The sequence below is a fragment of the Thermochaetoides thermophila genome, assembly GCF_000221225.1.
Source record: "Thermochaetoides thermophila DSM 1495 unplaced genomic scaffold scf7180000011821, whole genome shotgun sequence".
NCBI classification, from domain to species: domain Eukaryota; kingdom Fungi; phylum Ascomycota; class Sordariomycetes; order Sordariales; family Chaetomiaceae; genus Thermochaetoides; species Thermochaetoides thermophila.
This window is the reverse complement of record NW_006383037.1, coordinates 1158058-1173930: the sequence shown is the minus strand read 5'-3', so window position 1 is coordinate 1173930 and position 15873 is coordinate 1158058. Positions and strand designations below refer to the sequence as shown.

The 15873-nt window shown below is 50.0% G+C and overlaps 2 protein-coding genes across 2 annotated transcripts; both read left to right on the top strand.

The window, feature by feature from the left end:
* Positions 1 to 4962: 4962 nt before the first annotated feature.
* Positions 4963 to 8406, top strand: CTHT_0062340 (uncharacterized protein; the record flags this gene model as incomplete). Its single annotated transcript, XM_006696486.1, has 2 exons — positions 4963 to 5102; positions 6339 to 8406. The coding sequence occupies 2 exons, from the start codon at positions 4963 to 4965 to the stop codon at positions 8404 to 8406; spliced, it is 2208 nt and encodes a 735-aa protein (XP_006696549.1).
* Positions 8407 to 13227: 4821 nt separating this feature from the next.
* CTHT_0062330 (putative cytochrome P450 protein) lies at positions 13228 to 14621 on the top strand (the record flags this gene model as incomplete). Its single annotated transcript, XM_006696485.1, has 3 exons — positions 13228 to 13337; positions 13402 to 13439; positions 13489 to 14621. 3 exons carry the CDS (start codon positions 13228 to 13230, stop codon positions 14619 to 14621), a joined length of 1281 nt encoding a protein of 426 aa, XP_006696548.1.
* Between the last annotated feature and the right edge of the window lie 1252 nt (positions 14622 to 15873).

The window sequence follows — 15873 nt, the reverse complement described above, 5'->3', positions numbered from 1 at the left end:
GTTCAAAACCAGCTTGAAAGATGTTTCCTGCCAAGACATTAATACACTGTTTAATCGGAAAGCGTTATCTCCTTTAGAGAATTGTTACTAACTCAAGATTCACACTTGCTTCATTGTTTAAGGGGTAACGAAAGTGAACCAGTATCAAAAATCTCTTAGAAACTTCTGAGACAAGTGAAAAAGGTGACATGCTAACGGAACAGAGGGGGGGATGAAGCTGAGTGGGAAGAGGTCGATGCTTTAGCCAGGTTTCCATTTCAGGACAATTTGGGGATTTTCAGGGAACCTTTTATATGTGTCGACGTGAGAGAAAACATGAACAGTGTTGATTCGCTATTCTCATGGAACTAGAGTGATACAAATAGGAAGATCAAGCTTGTAGCACACTGGAACTCATACCAGTCGCTCCTCCTCTTAGGCTCTGGTTGCTCATACTGCGTGTAAATATCGACATTTATATCGGCTGCATCTTGTGATCAACTTTTAGTAATGTTTGAGCACACACAGTCAAATTACCTCTAATGGCAGAACTCAGCTGGGCTAAGACAAACAGAGTGATGTAGGCTGCACAAATTAGCCGGTATGCAGCAGTACAAAAAGAAAAAAACAAATATTAAGAAAAATTGGGGCCAGGATGGAATCATAGCGAAGAATTTAACCTTGGATCAGAGCCTGGGGAGTAAACTGAACTGTTGATACTCATCCACCCTCGCCGAAACAATCAAGGGCCGAGTAAAGTGAAGAGCAGTAAGAATAGATATCAGAAGGTGTTGCACTCCGTAGCTTGAGACAACCAGTGCAGTCACATTTACACCTCGCTTACCGTTATGGTCTTGGCAAGCCATTTTGGTGATGTGTATCTGCAGCATCCCATGGGTTTGGAAGTGGTTGAATACTGGCTTATTTGAAATCGCACGAAGAACTGGAGCTTGAAGCCATCGTGCACAAAGTCTCTCATGGCCGATCCTGTACAATTTGCATCCATCTTGGTCCTCAGCTGTGGATCCGAAGTGATTTTGAGTTTTTTTGTCTTGGCAAGGCTCTTGCCTTAACCCCTGTCAGCACCTGAAACCAACGCTCTGTCTCGGTGTTAACTCTGGAAGTACCTGCCAATCTCTGCCTTATCGTGCGCCCGGAAAAAAAAACCGAGACTTAACATTCTCCGTATTTGATTCTGCTAGATTGCAATCAGCAAATAGCAAAACTATAAAAAATAAAAGATAATATTTCAAAGAGTTTAATTTCCCTCTGTAGAGCCTACAACAGAGGAAAGTACCAACAGCTTTATTGAGCAGGCCTTAAAGCAAGTAACATCTATCGCTGCCCAACTGCTTCAAGTGACCTGCTCACTAACAGCCAACCAGACGTGGCGCACCAAGTTGGCTGCAGATGATCGAACACATCCTGCTTCAAATCGAACTGAAAGAAACAAGCTTTGTGAAGTGGCTTTGTCATTGCAAGCTTGCATATTCTTCCTTTTTGGCTCTGATAGCGAAACAATGCCTTGTTTAGGATGTATTTCGCAGCTAAACTCACTCTAGTCCTTCCCCCGAAGACAGGGCTGGCCATTCAAGAGCTGAAATGGATGTTTCCGATCCCAATGTAGGCATTTCTGCGCTTCTCATCATGGGCCTTTGCATCAATCCAAGTAGTCCACCCAACGGATAGTCAAACAGCATGTTTCATGCCGTCGATCTCGCAATGGCTGCGCCTCATACACGCTGCGGGGTCTAGCATATTTCTCTCCGTGGGGTCACCATTTCGCAGGCTCATTGGTGCGCATACACTGATCTCAGTTATCTGACCGAGCTTCTAAAGTACCTATCTTCAAGGTTGACATAGAATGCTGTGCAGCCTGTGCCTTGCCATCTCTGACGCTTATGGCACCTAACCCAGGACGCCTGGAAGCTGAGTGACTTTCTTCTGTCTTGCTGGAAGAGGTCTCTAATTTGTGAGACAGCCCCATTGAGGTGTTCCACTACCAGCTCCAATGACTCTCAAAAGCTGGGATATAAAGGGGAACAAGCTCAAGCAAGTTGCCTGTGCTCACAAAGAGTGGGCGGCCACTGTCTGCGAACGAGCTCCATGCACGGCGAGATGCCGTGGCACAGTCCTCCAACAGGCCAACAAGAATGAGATTAGGTTGACGTCGTATGCCCGATTCCCGTTTACCGACCCACGATCTGCTCCGCCGTCCGCGGGTAGGTAGCAAATCTGATCGCCATACAAGTGCGCGGCTGTGCCAACTTGATGGTTGCATCCTTTCCCCTTGGGCTGAATCGAAACTTTGTTTAAACCCATGTCCTTATCATCGATGATCAGCAGCTGATGGTTTCAACCTGTCATGGTCGTCTTTTGCAGGTTTCGTATGTTACATTGGTCTGGTCTTGGATGCGACTCTAGACCAACTGCCGTTGCCATTCATCAGTCAGTGACTGTCATCCCCCTTCACTCGAGCTCCTACGTTGCCGGAGGTTTTTGCTCCCATGAGCAAGTCTGGGTCACCCCTGATCTGATCTGACACATCACGGGCTCCTGCCATCTTTTTCTACCCTGGTCTGTATTAGCATCCTCAACAACTGCGGCAAGCGCCGTTGGGCGCTGTTGAAGATCTTACAGGGACTTCCCAGCATTCATACTCGCCATCTCGTCCGTAGCCCATGAGTGAACGAAATGCACTGTCCAGGAACTGTGCCGTCGATTCGTGTGGCGGCGTAGATGACGGTCTGACGTCCATCCAGTGTTAATGTGCATGGGACCTCGTCTTTCCTTTTCTGTTGCTTGGCACCCTTTCTTGACCCCCTTCATCCTATCTTTCTGTCATCAGAGGATACTCCAGCTTGCGTCCAATTTTGTGCTATTGAGTTAAGACCAACAAACGGATTTGAGAAAACAACAAGGCCATTAAGTTTTCTTGGGTATCTGGTGAGCACTCGACCTCCGCAAAGAATGAAAAGCCCGTGTCCATCATTGTCTAACTCAGTTGCAGATATAGCTATCTTTACCCAAAGCCTACCTAGTCCAGAGGGTATAGGCATCTTTGTTCCTAGCCTAGGTTTTAGCGGTGAGGCAGGCTGCATCTTGCTTGCAAGGACCATTTTGGGGAAAGAAGTACCTCATCGACTTTCGGATCCCAAACAAAAAAAGAGGTCATTGAGCGTTTCTGAGAAACGAAACAGGTAAGCAACGAAACTTCCACTCCTGCACCCGTTTCGCGAATCTGTTTGGCATTCTACCAGGGATCCGTTCCTTACCTGCACCGGCGTGGCTGCCAGCACAGGTTAAGTGTGCCACGCTTTGCAATCGATCCGAAGCTAACTTGTTTTATAGACGAGTCGCACCTGTCGCCGGCTCTGTGTTTCTTCCGGAAGGCTGTGTCTAGTCACACCGGGCTCTGTGCTTCTTTGGGGGTGCTTTTGCGTGCTCTTGGAACATACACGGGTGCCGTCATCGTCAGTGCGGAGAGTTATCGTCTCAGACGTCGATCCCACTGGCTCCACGCCGCCTGCTATCGACAAGATCAAAAGCTTGTTGCATCCTCTTATTTGACAAGCTTCCGGCTTTTAGTCGCGAGGATCTACCCGCCTCACTGCCATTCAGTTCCCGTTTCTGCTGGCGCTTTCTGAATGACGAAACACTTCCTCTCCACTACGCTCTTTGCACTTGAAACATCGTTATCGGCTTCTTCAGTGACTGACCCAGTCTTCGACTGCTTCGCTGCATCTTCAACGGATACATTTTAGCAGAGGAACCAATATCATTGATTCTCAAGAAGGTGAATGAGACCCCTTGTTTTTGCTCCCGCGCTTGCAGTCTGGCTTTTTACACTAGTGATGTGCATGCTGGCATCATTCTTGTCGACATAGAACTGAGGACTAAGTAGTCCTCTGCTTCGGAAACAATGTTGAGCCCTTGAGTGTCCAATACCACTGCCAACTTATGTTAGAACTTGCAGTTTCATGCATTGGCTTGTTGCAGTGTGACTGACTTGAGAAGCGCGTGAAGATTCCACGGCGTTCGCGACTTTGTGTTGTGGCTCCTGGCTATCCGGGTCTGTATCTTGTGATTTTTGGAGGAGAAGCGCAAGAGACGTCGTGTCGGTCGAGGCGAGAGAGGCCCTGTGGAATTAAGCCGACATTGGTCACGATTGCTTGATGAGAAGGCCACTAAAGTGGCTGTCTTACCATCGCGGCAGAGGCGATTGAGGAACGAAAGAACTCTCTACCCGAAGGACTCGTCAACTCGGGACCTTGTGTCCAAGCCGAGTGTTGTCTGTACTCGAGTGTCGTGTTGCAGACACGTTCTCACTGTCAAAACAAACGACGATTCAGTCTTTGATCACTGGCAAGGAAGTGGTCTCGACGTGGCTCTCAGGCAAGCAGCAGTTGACAGCCACAGTAAGGCACCATGGATGTCAACGCACTCCTGAATGTCTCATCTTCGGGACCAAACATCATCAGCACAAAGGATCCCAGTGCCAGCTCATTGACGATGGCCACTGAGGAGAGAACAACCGGTCAAATGACAATGCCAACCCCTCCATCCCATGGCAGCAGCCCGGCAAGGAGAATGAGTGGGAGTGGGGCGCGGTCGCTGAGGCGACATCGAACCCCGTGGGATGCGGGAGGCTATTCATTGCCGCTGACAATAGATACTGCATCTGCGAAATCAATAACGATCCCATCTCCTCGCAGCAGGCTCCCCACCTTTTGCTCTGATTCGCCCACAGAAACGCGGCCCTCGATTAGCCCAACTTCTCCCGCCCATAAATACTCCCTCTCTCATGGTTCGATTTCTTCCTCCTACACTTCCTCCACAACATCCTCACTCAATTTCGGATCTGCACCGTGCTCCGGATCCCACTCTCGCATCTCTTCTCTATCCACAGTCAGCGAGCTACAACCGTTAACATCCTCCTTCAACGACTGGTCGTTATTCTCTTCCGACAGCAACTCCAAGAAGATGGCTGAAGAGGTACCCCGGGAGGAGTACCACCGCCGTCTACATGGCACTCATGATACCATTGACCTGACTGGGGATGATCGTCGCCCCGAGTCGCCTACCGATGTGGTCATCCGTAGGCACGGCAACATGAGCAACGGGTGAGTCTATCTGCGTTTTTCTCGGCTTCATTGCTGAGTCCTTTGATCTCTGCTATTCCCATCCTCCTCCAAGACCATTAAGATACCCTTCTTCTCGGGAAGGACATGAGGTTCCTGGCTTGAGATGCACATACCCCTGAAGTTACCCAGAGTCCCTTTTCTGAAACCACCTGTCGTCGATCCCATATAAGTTTCGCGGGGAGCCTTGACAAAGCCTTTTTTTTTTTTGCTCTCAGGTCGAAAACTTCAGATCGCGAGACCAGAACTCATTGTCAGGTGGAGCGTCTGGCTCGACAAGCATGATCTCCAGAACATACACAAAGCCCCCTTCACACTGAAATCATGTGTCGTTGTTCCTATACATTTTTGCGGTGTGCCGCGACAGTGTATTTTTTTTCCCTCCCCTCCCAAACATCAGACCGCACACCCGAAGCGGAATGTGATGTGGACCCGCACGCGGGGTTCTTTTGATGTTTATCCTTCAGATCGACCACTCAGGACCAGTAGCACCACCCGATCGGGTAAGCGGGTCAACCACCGCTTTGGATCAACAAGCCCAGCTAGAGACATCGGTCTGCAGGTCATCCATCGGTCCAGACATGCCAACACCAAGTCAACAACTTCGGGATCGCGGTGCCAGCCAGCCGGGGCAATGCTCTTCATGGTATCAGACCGTAAGCCCCAAATGAGCAGCACACGATCCCATGTCTTGCACATCCCATCACGAGAGATGAGATCGTGAATCACCCCACAACTTCAAGACTCTGACCGAAGCATGCGATATAATATATGGGCTACACTCCAACCTGAGAGCTAAACCTCTGCATGCGGGCTCCAACGTTCATCTTCCTCATCATCATCCTCACGTCCCATTCACACTCTCTTTGATGTCCACACCTTGGTCATACTCTCTCTCTGTCTTTGTTCTATTTTCCTCCAACATTCCTCTCCAAAGTTGGCTGTACGTTGAGCTAGAGTGTCTTGGCATCCTGCAAGCGCGGAACTCATTGCACTGCCCCACAAAATTCCCGTCAGCCAAGATCATCACAGCCTATCGGAGATTTTTGTAACACGGGATGCGGCTTTGTTCATCTCCCGCTCATCGCCCCACAAGCCCCCCACGCTCAATCTTGAATTTGCTTCCTTCACGACACAACATCTCCACCTTGGTCCAGACAACAAATTCCCTTTACTCTGTTTGGTTAGGTTAACAGTTGCTAACAATGGCATTGGCAGTCTGAGCAACCTTCGCTTCACCCAAAACAATGTCGCCGGCACCTCAGGTCAAGGTCGCCAAGACGCGCTTACAACACTTCACAACTTTGCCTCCGCTGGCTTGTCAAATGGACACGACAACACCCCTGCTGAGGATCTCGAAGAGGGAGCTGCCAATGTTTCCCCCACAGCCAACTCGGTCATTCAAGATGTTGCAAATACCCAAGTCAACCATCCTTATGGACTTGCTGCCCCACCCAATTTTAGATACGTTCAGCTCAATGAGCCGCTTCCCCCCATTGGCCTCCATGGCCGCTCCGTTGCCGAGATCATCAACGCCATTGACTGGAGCCACCCAGTCTATGCCGGTCCCAACCGCGTGGTTTTCATTAGCCGCCATGTCATTGAGGTGGCTGCCCAGTTTGTTCACGACAAGGACGAACTGGAAAAGGAAATCAATATCTTTGTGGGCACCGTCTGCAAGTTTATGGATAACTGTAATTTGTACAGTAATACTGCCAGAATACCCTGGAGGAAGGCACTCTCCCACTTTTTTGGGAGAAACAAAAAATGCACCCGCCAGGTTCCGGAAAACGTTTGGATCGTGATGTGCCGCAAGCACTACCAGCGTGCTCGTTATCGGAACACCACCGAGTACAACAAGCGATTGATCCGCCTCATTGCTTTCCAGGTTCTCCGTATTGAGAACTGGAGCGAAAGCAACAGATTGGGTGGTACCCCTCAAAATGGCATCGTCGAGAGCTGGAGTCTCCAGCCCCGCCGTCGCGAGCAAATGCGTATCGACGAAGCTAGGAAGCGCAAGCTTGAGGATGACGAGGATGTTGAGGACGATGAGGATGAAATGGATGATCTGGACGTGCCTACGCCCGCCACGAGCGGTGGGTCCAGCCAGATTCCTGACTGGCTTCTGGAGATGTGCCGCGATGGCTACTCGACCATTGACATTCTCCGCATTATCCTCGAGATCAAGGTTCGTTTGGACAGTGGTGAGCTTACTCAGATTCCGGACATTGAGATTCTCCCCAAAATCTCGGGAGATCAGTCCCAGCCGAGGTCAAAGCCTCGTACTGGACGAGTTTCCAAGGGCACCTCTAAAGATTTGGGTCATAGAAGGACTCAGTCATTGGAGAATCCTTCTGCCGGGCTATACCGCCGCCATGCTAATGCTTCCCGGCGCTCAAGCCAGCCCAACGACGCCTCTCGCCACGATGCAAAGCGCCAACGTCGGGACAACTATCAGGACGAGTCCTACGAGGATGATTTCGGTACTTACGTTGGCCGTGCTGCTGAACGTCCAGACACGCTTCGGACCCTTCCATCTACCAGCTCAAATCTTCCATCCTTGTCGTACGGCGGGTATGGTGCTGGAGCCAATGGTCCTCTTCCGGCTCCCAGATCCAACATGTACAACTCTGCGGCGACTGGCTCCTTTGCCAATACCCGCCCTTCTCATCAACGAACCTTCTCAGATGTCTCCAATCTTCCCTGGGAAAACACCGTGACCTATAATACTTCGGCCACGGGCTATGATCATTCTACCAACGGTATGCAGCAGGAGGTCCTTCACGGCCCCTCTTTTAGCTCGACTGCCTATCCTCAGTGGCCTGAGATTGGCTATGCTCCTCGGACTCAAGGTGCATCCTATCACCAGCAGCACCAAGCTCCGACGACTTCTTATTCTCCACAGTCTTTTTTTCCGCCTTTGTCCACGTCAACTCCCGGTACCGGCGCTAGCCACTCACGCCAGCCCTCGTCGTCATATATGAATGGCTACTCTTCCGCCACGGGGGGAAATGCATCTTCGGGTGCTCATGGAGGATTTGCTGCTTGCTATAACGCTGGTCGAGGTAGCTATTCTGGCGGTGCTCAGAGCGGCTTCGGCGCCGCCTACAATCTGGGGGCCACATCTTCGGCCTCTGGCGCCCAAGGTCCTTATGGAAACACCTACAATCCTGTCAACGGTCAAGGTCATAACGCCGGCTATATGTCTTCCCCTGCCGGTGCTCAGCAATATGACGGCTTTGACCGCACCGTAGATGATGAGTCGAAGCGTTTCGATCGCCACTAACTCCCATAACTTGGGTACGATGAGCAGTCTTGCTTGATGCTCTGCATCCAGCGAGCGAGCAGACTGGTTACGAGGATTCTTGACACCAAATCACCAAATTGTCCAATAAAGCACGACATATATATCTATGATTCATTGATTCTTCCACAAGAACGCTACTCAGTCATCGACCTCAATAGCATCATCAACTTGCATCCCTTGATGTCATCTCATTCAGTCTTCAATCGCCATAGAAAAGACCAGCTTGTTGCAACGCGCAGCATTCGACTAGCAATGCAATACATCCTGTGCGCGCTTTATCGGGTCACATTCGTTTTAGACGATTAGCAACAGTTTGTCGGCTTTTCTAGGCACAACCATCATTTTGGGATTTGGGAAGATGCATTTTCACGGCGTTCGGGTGTTTACGGTGATGATACCCAACTCCCCCCCCCCTCTCTTATTTTTTTTACTCCATTTCCTTTCTCTTTCCGGTCCAACGCGGTATCCATCATTTTGTTTCTTACTGGGATTAGGTTCTCCGGGGATAAAGAAAAAAAATAAGATTGGTCAGGGATTGTGGTTGGGAGATAAATGGACTCGGGATTGGGCGTTCGGGGGTTTTGCCGGTCATCGGACGAGGGACGACATCTACCAATGGTAATGACCAAAGAGGACGTTTGAGGGTAGTGGTTGTATGATGGTTAATGGGCCCTAGTCTCTTTTCCTTTTCCTTATCTCTTCTTCTTCGCTTATGCCTTGTGCTTTATGCATTTATTCCGTTAGATTTGGCTTTCTTATTTGGTATGCCCCTGACCAAGGTTTCCATTTGCTTCCATCATCCCACTTACTATCGTCCTCGGAATCAGAAAGACCTCGAGGTGCATGGGGTCTATGTGGCGGACAAATTGGCGGGACAGGGTGCATTTGAGAAACAGAGATTACATAGCGTTGCATTATTTACGCGTTAAGTTGTACGCTCTTGCTGCTTTTGCTTGCCGTTTTTGTGATTTTTGCTTGTTGGAAACTGCTGGGCGGTTTGGCACACAGGCGCTGGGGATCTGGCGTTGGGTGTTGTTGTGCTTCGTAAACCCGCTTTGAAGCTGTCGATGGTGGGGTTGATGGTATAAAGGCGGATGTTTGCCCGTTGAGTTTTTTCCTGCCTTGCGTAAACTGCCTTCCGGTAATTTATTTGCCTTGCGTTTTGCGTTTGCTAATGATGCATGCCGCTGTACTGCTTTGGGAAAGCAAAGGGGCAAAGAACTTGGGGCCGCATTTACCACGACTACATACACCACGTAAGTGAGTCTACTCTAGGTATGCAGTCCTCTAGACGTGAGGGACATTGAAGACTTGAGGGCTGGGAAAAGGAAGGAGATAAGGAGGAAGGAAATAAAGTGAAAAGAGGTTTGAAGAGAGTTGTGGGCTGTGGTAGCGAGAAGACATGGCCGTGAGGAAGGAGTAAGCCGGATCAGGTACTCATGGAAGATGAGTGTATCGTGGGAGGTTTCGAGCTTTAGACTGCCTGCGTTTCATTCTCACTAGATTGCAATCACAGTGACGAGAGCTCCTTCCAGTCCGATAAGGGTGGATGAGGGCATTAAAAAAGCACAATATGAGCTTTCCATTCTGCAGCTTTCTTGAGTCCGTTGAGAGAAATAAGTCTTTCTTTGTAGAACGGTGATCAACCAAGTCCAAGGTTACACTTTGTGTGATGCTCAATCTGACCACATCATCGAGCAGGTCGCAGCTAGATAGATACCCTGTGTATCCCGAGGACTATCTCATCTGAGAATTCCCTTGCAATTAACTAGAGAGGAGATGCTGTCCAATTGTGTACAAACTTTTGCGAAACTATGCTTCCAATCCCACGAAGCCGGCCTGAAGAGATATCCTGGTCTCATGTCACATGCTCGAGCTAAGATCAACCACTTCAGACAACCGAGGGCTAACCAACATCGATATCCGCGCTGACCTAGACTGACAAGACATCCAAAAAGCAGGGAACAATACCAAAGAAGTCGCACTGTGCGGTGCATGAGTGGAGCAGACATTGTCATCTTGACTTATATCCTACCTACGTCTGACATATGGCAAGATAGGACGAGGAGACGAGGAGAAAAGGACATGGTGGATCTACGGTTGAAGGGAATCGGAATTGCCCGGCTCAAACCCAGAGTCATTGAAGCTTGATGGACGCAGAGCATGTGATCAGGGTACAATCGGTGTTTAGCAAGAGTGTTACAAGGTGAGAGGCGGTTTCTCGGAAGGAGTCGGCTCTCGTGATAATGTGTTACCATCGAATGCGAACTTTTGCTTCCGGAGATAAAGTTACAAGAAGGCTTCTCGGATGCGGGGTGCGAGGTCTGTGGGATCGAGATCATTCCAATCAACGGTCCGATTTGAAGTCATCAGTTGCCACTGCGCTTATGATGGGAACGCGACGGTACAGGGCTGTTCCTTGGTTGTAAACAGCGGACAATGCTCAACTTATGGCTAGTATGGTTCAGTATATTCCCCGGAGAAACAAGCATCACGAATAGGGGATGAGTCGGAGAGTACAGTCCTGCCGGAAGATTTAGGCATGATATGTATCTGCCTGTCTCGGTGGATAAGTCGTCGTCTTCTGAGAGAACAGCACACAGACTAAGATACTGCTCCGAGAATGGAATGTGGAGGTAATTACGTGATAGCAGTAATCATAACTGACCAGATAGATCAGTGGTGCGGGCATGAATAGGTCTGGTGTCTTCTGTCTCGATAGTAAACAAACCACTTACTGTTCCCAGCGTTGGGGGACTTCAAATATTGATAATACAGGATGTTACGTCCGTGCCCCGAACGTCCTTTTGTGCTACAACGATGCCTAACACATGTCCTATAGGCAGGACCTGTTTATGGATGAGTTAGCGTGGCTTGACTGGAATAAACCACTTCAGATACCACCGCTCAGGCTTGGAAACCATTGTGGTCAGAGCTTGGATTTGGAGCAGGTAGCTGGGTTGGAAGATGTGTTTTGGGAGCAGACATGCCAGGTTGGTAGAGTGTCATCGGCATGGAGGCTGCTGTAAAGTCGCATATCACGCATAACAGAGCTGGCATACATGAGCAGCTTTCAGTTTTCTTCGTAAATCCACCAGACCATCAGAGATCAAAACGTAAGGAGCTTGGTTGTAAAAGATGCATCATTATAGCACGAACGGACCTCGTATATATATCACCGTTCTCCGCAGTTGGGGGGTCGCAAGAGATCGAAAGGACACAATGCTTCATGTCAAGAGCTCCAATTCCCAGCCAATAGGGGCCCCTGCCTAGCCACGATACGTACCTGATATGGCTCGTGGGCTCTGTCAAATCCAGCCCCACTGGTCCGCAGCGCTTCCCCAAATAATCGGTGGATTGGAAGCTTTCCCTCTCCAACAAGCTCCAAGAACTGTTGAAGCTTTTTTCAATGTCGTTATCCGGGATACACTTCGTATTTGATTGGCGTCCGATTTCTCCCAGCTTTCCATGAGGGTGCGAAAGCCGATTTCGCAGAAGGTCTAGTCGACAGATTGATCCGTGCGCGATCTGCCAGATGTTTCAGTAGAAAGCTTCTCGAGAACTAATGCAACAAGACTTCAACCACACTGCAAGTTCGCTGTAGACATCACTTCGTTTAGGATGGACGGCATGGATTTTTGCCAGAATGAGGAGGCAGATGCGACCACGGTTCCAGTCCTGAGCCGTGTGACCTGACCATATTCCTGGGTAGCAGCGAGTGTGACAGGATGTGAACTAACCACCCCCCCTTTTCTCCTCGGCGAGAACATGGATGAAACACTTCTGGCATCTCTTTTGCATCCGAAAACTCCGGATCAGGATGTCTGTTCTTTTTGTTCGCTTTTTACACCAAGACATCCTCACTTACCTGCTTCTTCCTCGTCATAACATTCATCTATGTTACCAGGACAGTTAATCAAGGTATCTGGACACATTTCTGCTGGTTTTTTTATTATCTGCAGCTTAGCCTTAACTTTAACATCAGATGAAATAAGTGATCACTTTTTTTGCGGGTCAACGGCACAGCATATTGATCTTGCGACGTCACAGGTCAACAAAAATTGGGCGCGATGGCAATCATATCTCTCAGGACGGCCCTTGGTGCCGTTATCTTATGCATCTGCACATACATCATCGCTCTTACGAAAAGCATCCTCCAGGCGCGCAAAACCGGGCTGGTATATATCGTTACGCGTATGTGATGCCTTCATCAGCCTTTGATAGCTTGACCTTGTAGCTAACTTCTAGCCCAGCTGTTTCCCCATTTTTCCGTCCATGGCAACTTACATGCGGCTTATGGGTGCCCTTGATCAAGCTGCTTCCTCGACGATGCTGGGAAAACTGGCTCTTGTACGTTAGGATCTTGGCCCTTAGATCTTGACTCCAAGCTGACGAACTCTTTAAGTATCCTACTTCCCGAATGGGGTTATCGAACTGGCCAGGAGCACTTTGACCGGCTGGGCACTGATACCTTCCTGGTGGTGTATCCTGGGGGGATGATATTCTTCACCCAGAGCCCCGAAGTCATCGCGAAGATGACGCATAGTCGAGATGCTTTCCCTAAGGATATAGAGAAGTACGGAGTACTGAGAATGTTCGGGAACAACGTTCTCACAACCGAGGGAGCTCTGTGGCGTATGCATCGCAAAGTTACCAGTGCCAGCTTCAATGAGAAGAATGCCGCCCACACCTTTCGTGAGGCCATCAATCAAACACATGGAATGTTGCGCCACTGGTTTGGCTCAGAAGGCGAGAAGACAAGTTCCACCAAAAACTATTCGGACACTCGAGCACGACACTATGCGCTGGGCACTCAACATCATCGGCTACGTTGGCTTCGGCTTGCGTTTGATCTGGCCTGGCCAGGAGCTGCCGTCTGATCTAGATCCAAACGCTGGCCAAATACGGCAGTCTCAGCCCTCCTCCAGGGCACACCTTGTCGTTTACCGATTCGCTTGAATTGACGTTGAAAAGGATCGTGAGCATCATGGTTCTGCCGACGCTTGCTCTTAGTACGTCGTCCCCATCCCTGATGTAAGGGAGCTTCACTAACCTGGGTAGAAATACTCCCATTCAAGTGGGCGCGAGAGGCCTATGAGGGAAAGATCAACTTCCTCCAGTATATGAATGAGTTCCTCCATGACAAGATCGAAGAGGCTAAACGTGGCGGACCTCAAAAAGAAGGCATGGACATCATGGGCCAGTTAGTCCAAAGCAAATATGGTCGGAACGCCTCGCCAGCCTCTGAGAGCAAAGATGGCGTTCCGAATATACTTAATGACAGCGAGATCATCGGCAATGCCTTCATTATGATCGTTGCCGGTCACGAAACAACCGCGAACACACTGCACTTCGCCCTCCTCGAGCTCGCCAACAACCCAGGCACGCAGCGACGCATGCAGCGGGATATCGACAATCTCTTCAACGGCGCTGACCCAAGCACCTGGGACTACGAGCGCTCCATTAACGCACTGATGGCCAGCTATACGGGAGCTGTGGTCAACGAGACGTTGCGCATGATGCCCCCCGTCACAGGCATCCCAAAGGTGGTGAACCCAGAGTGCGATCAACGCATCACCATCAACGGCCGCGAGCATGTGCTCCCTGCCGGCGTGAGCTGTGCTTTGCAGATCGTATGTGCACAGCGCAATCCGCGATGGTGGCCCACGCGACCGAGCGAGCGCACCGGTAAACCGAATGACATGGATGACTTTCTGCCGGAGAGATGGTATCGTTCGCGAGACGAGTTGAGGGGCGCCAAACGAGAAGGGACAGTTGTGGACGATGTCGCCGTTCCTGAAGACAAGACCGACTACGGCGGATTCCAGGGCAGCGACACGTCCGCAGCGCTGTATAGACCTGTGCGCGGCAGCTATGCGCCGTTCAGCGACGGCCCTCGGTCATGCCTGGGCAGGCGGATTGCTATGGTCGAGATGAACGCTGTGTTGGCTGTGATTTTTCAGAAGTACAGCATTGAGTTGGCTGTGGATGACTGGGCTAGCGATGAGGAGGTTGCGAAGATGAGTCCTGCTGAGAGGAGGGCAGTGTATGCCCGCGCTCAGGAGCGCAGCAGACAGCTTCTCCGGGAGGCCGACTCGGTGCTGACGCTGAAGTTACATGGGGGAAGGCATGTTCCGGTAAGGTTTGTGAAGAGAGGTTGTGAGCGGTTTGTTGCAGATCCTGAGCTGGTCTAAACTCTTGAGAGTTTGTGCTGTTTCACGGGGTAAATGGCTCATTTTCAAAGAATATATTTTACACTGCCGAAGCAAAAACCTGAATATATATATATATATATATATATAATATTGTTTTCGGAGTTCCTGATAATTCGTGTAGGCTCTAGCTACTATTATCAGCGTGGAACTATGTCGAAAGCTGCATGCGGGATGCAGATGCAGGTCTGATGGCTGAGACCTATAGTCTAAGTCAACGATTGCCGCCTATGTTGAGCTCCCTTGTCAGTGCTTTAGGGCCCGTGACGGCTGGCTACACTACCGGGCAAGTCGCTATCAATTGCAACAACGGATTTCCGGTCGAATAATTGTCATGGGCTTTGTCAAGGATGATTAAGCAACTGTGTTAGACCTCGTTCCTTCTTTGTCTTGCTTGGTTTCCTGTCGGGCTACTAACGGGAAGCAGTTACGTGGCCCAGCTGCTGCTGATAGTATAAAGGAGAAGGACTAAAAAGAGCGAGGATCGGGGTCCCGATTTGATATCCAAAAGAAGCTCGCCGCATTTGCTGGCCCCCTTTAGCGACGGTTCGGGTGTGGTAAGTGTAACATGCATGCGCCTGGGCACCAATTCGGCAACGGGCTGAAGACATGAAACAGCGGCTCACAACTAAATATGGTTGGAGATTGGCAGAAAATCGAAGAGAACTCGACGGGCCGCGCTAGCCATATCTTGTATTCGTTGTGGAGAAAAAGGCCGGTTTCGAAGCTTTGAACCTTGTTCCGGATGTGTTCTCGTCCGTCGCTTCTATAACTCCAAGATGTTTTGGCATGTTGTGGATAAGTACGGATTATGAACATCCGGGGTTCCCAAATTTTGCCCAAGGAACAAGACATGGCTTTCATATCCGAGACCTTCTAGAAGGTGTCTCGAGCATACCTCGCTCTTCGTCTTCTCTCTTTCACTGAAAACCGTTCCGTTATACCGACCCGTGCCTTGATCACACATACCCAAGCGCGGACCACTCCAGGCTGAGTCGTCGACCGGAATTCCCCCAAGGGCTTCCCCCTGGCTCAGAGGCTGCTGCAGGGGCTCAAGGCACAGCGCCCGCTCGAAGTTCGCGGCTCAACAGCCGGTCAGAACGACTTGCCAACCTTCACCTTCTCTAACATAGACCTGGTTGGCGACTTGTCGGCAGAGTCGAGACTGAGGCTAGAAAATCGTTGACATACCAGAGTCACCACTATCACGAGCCAACCCGGGCCCCAATGATGG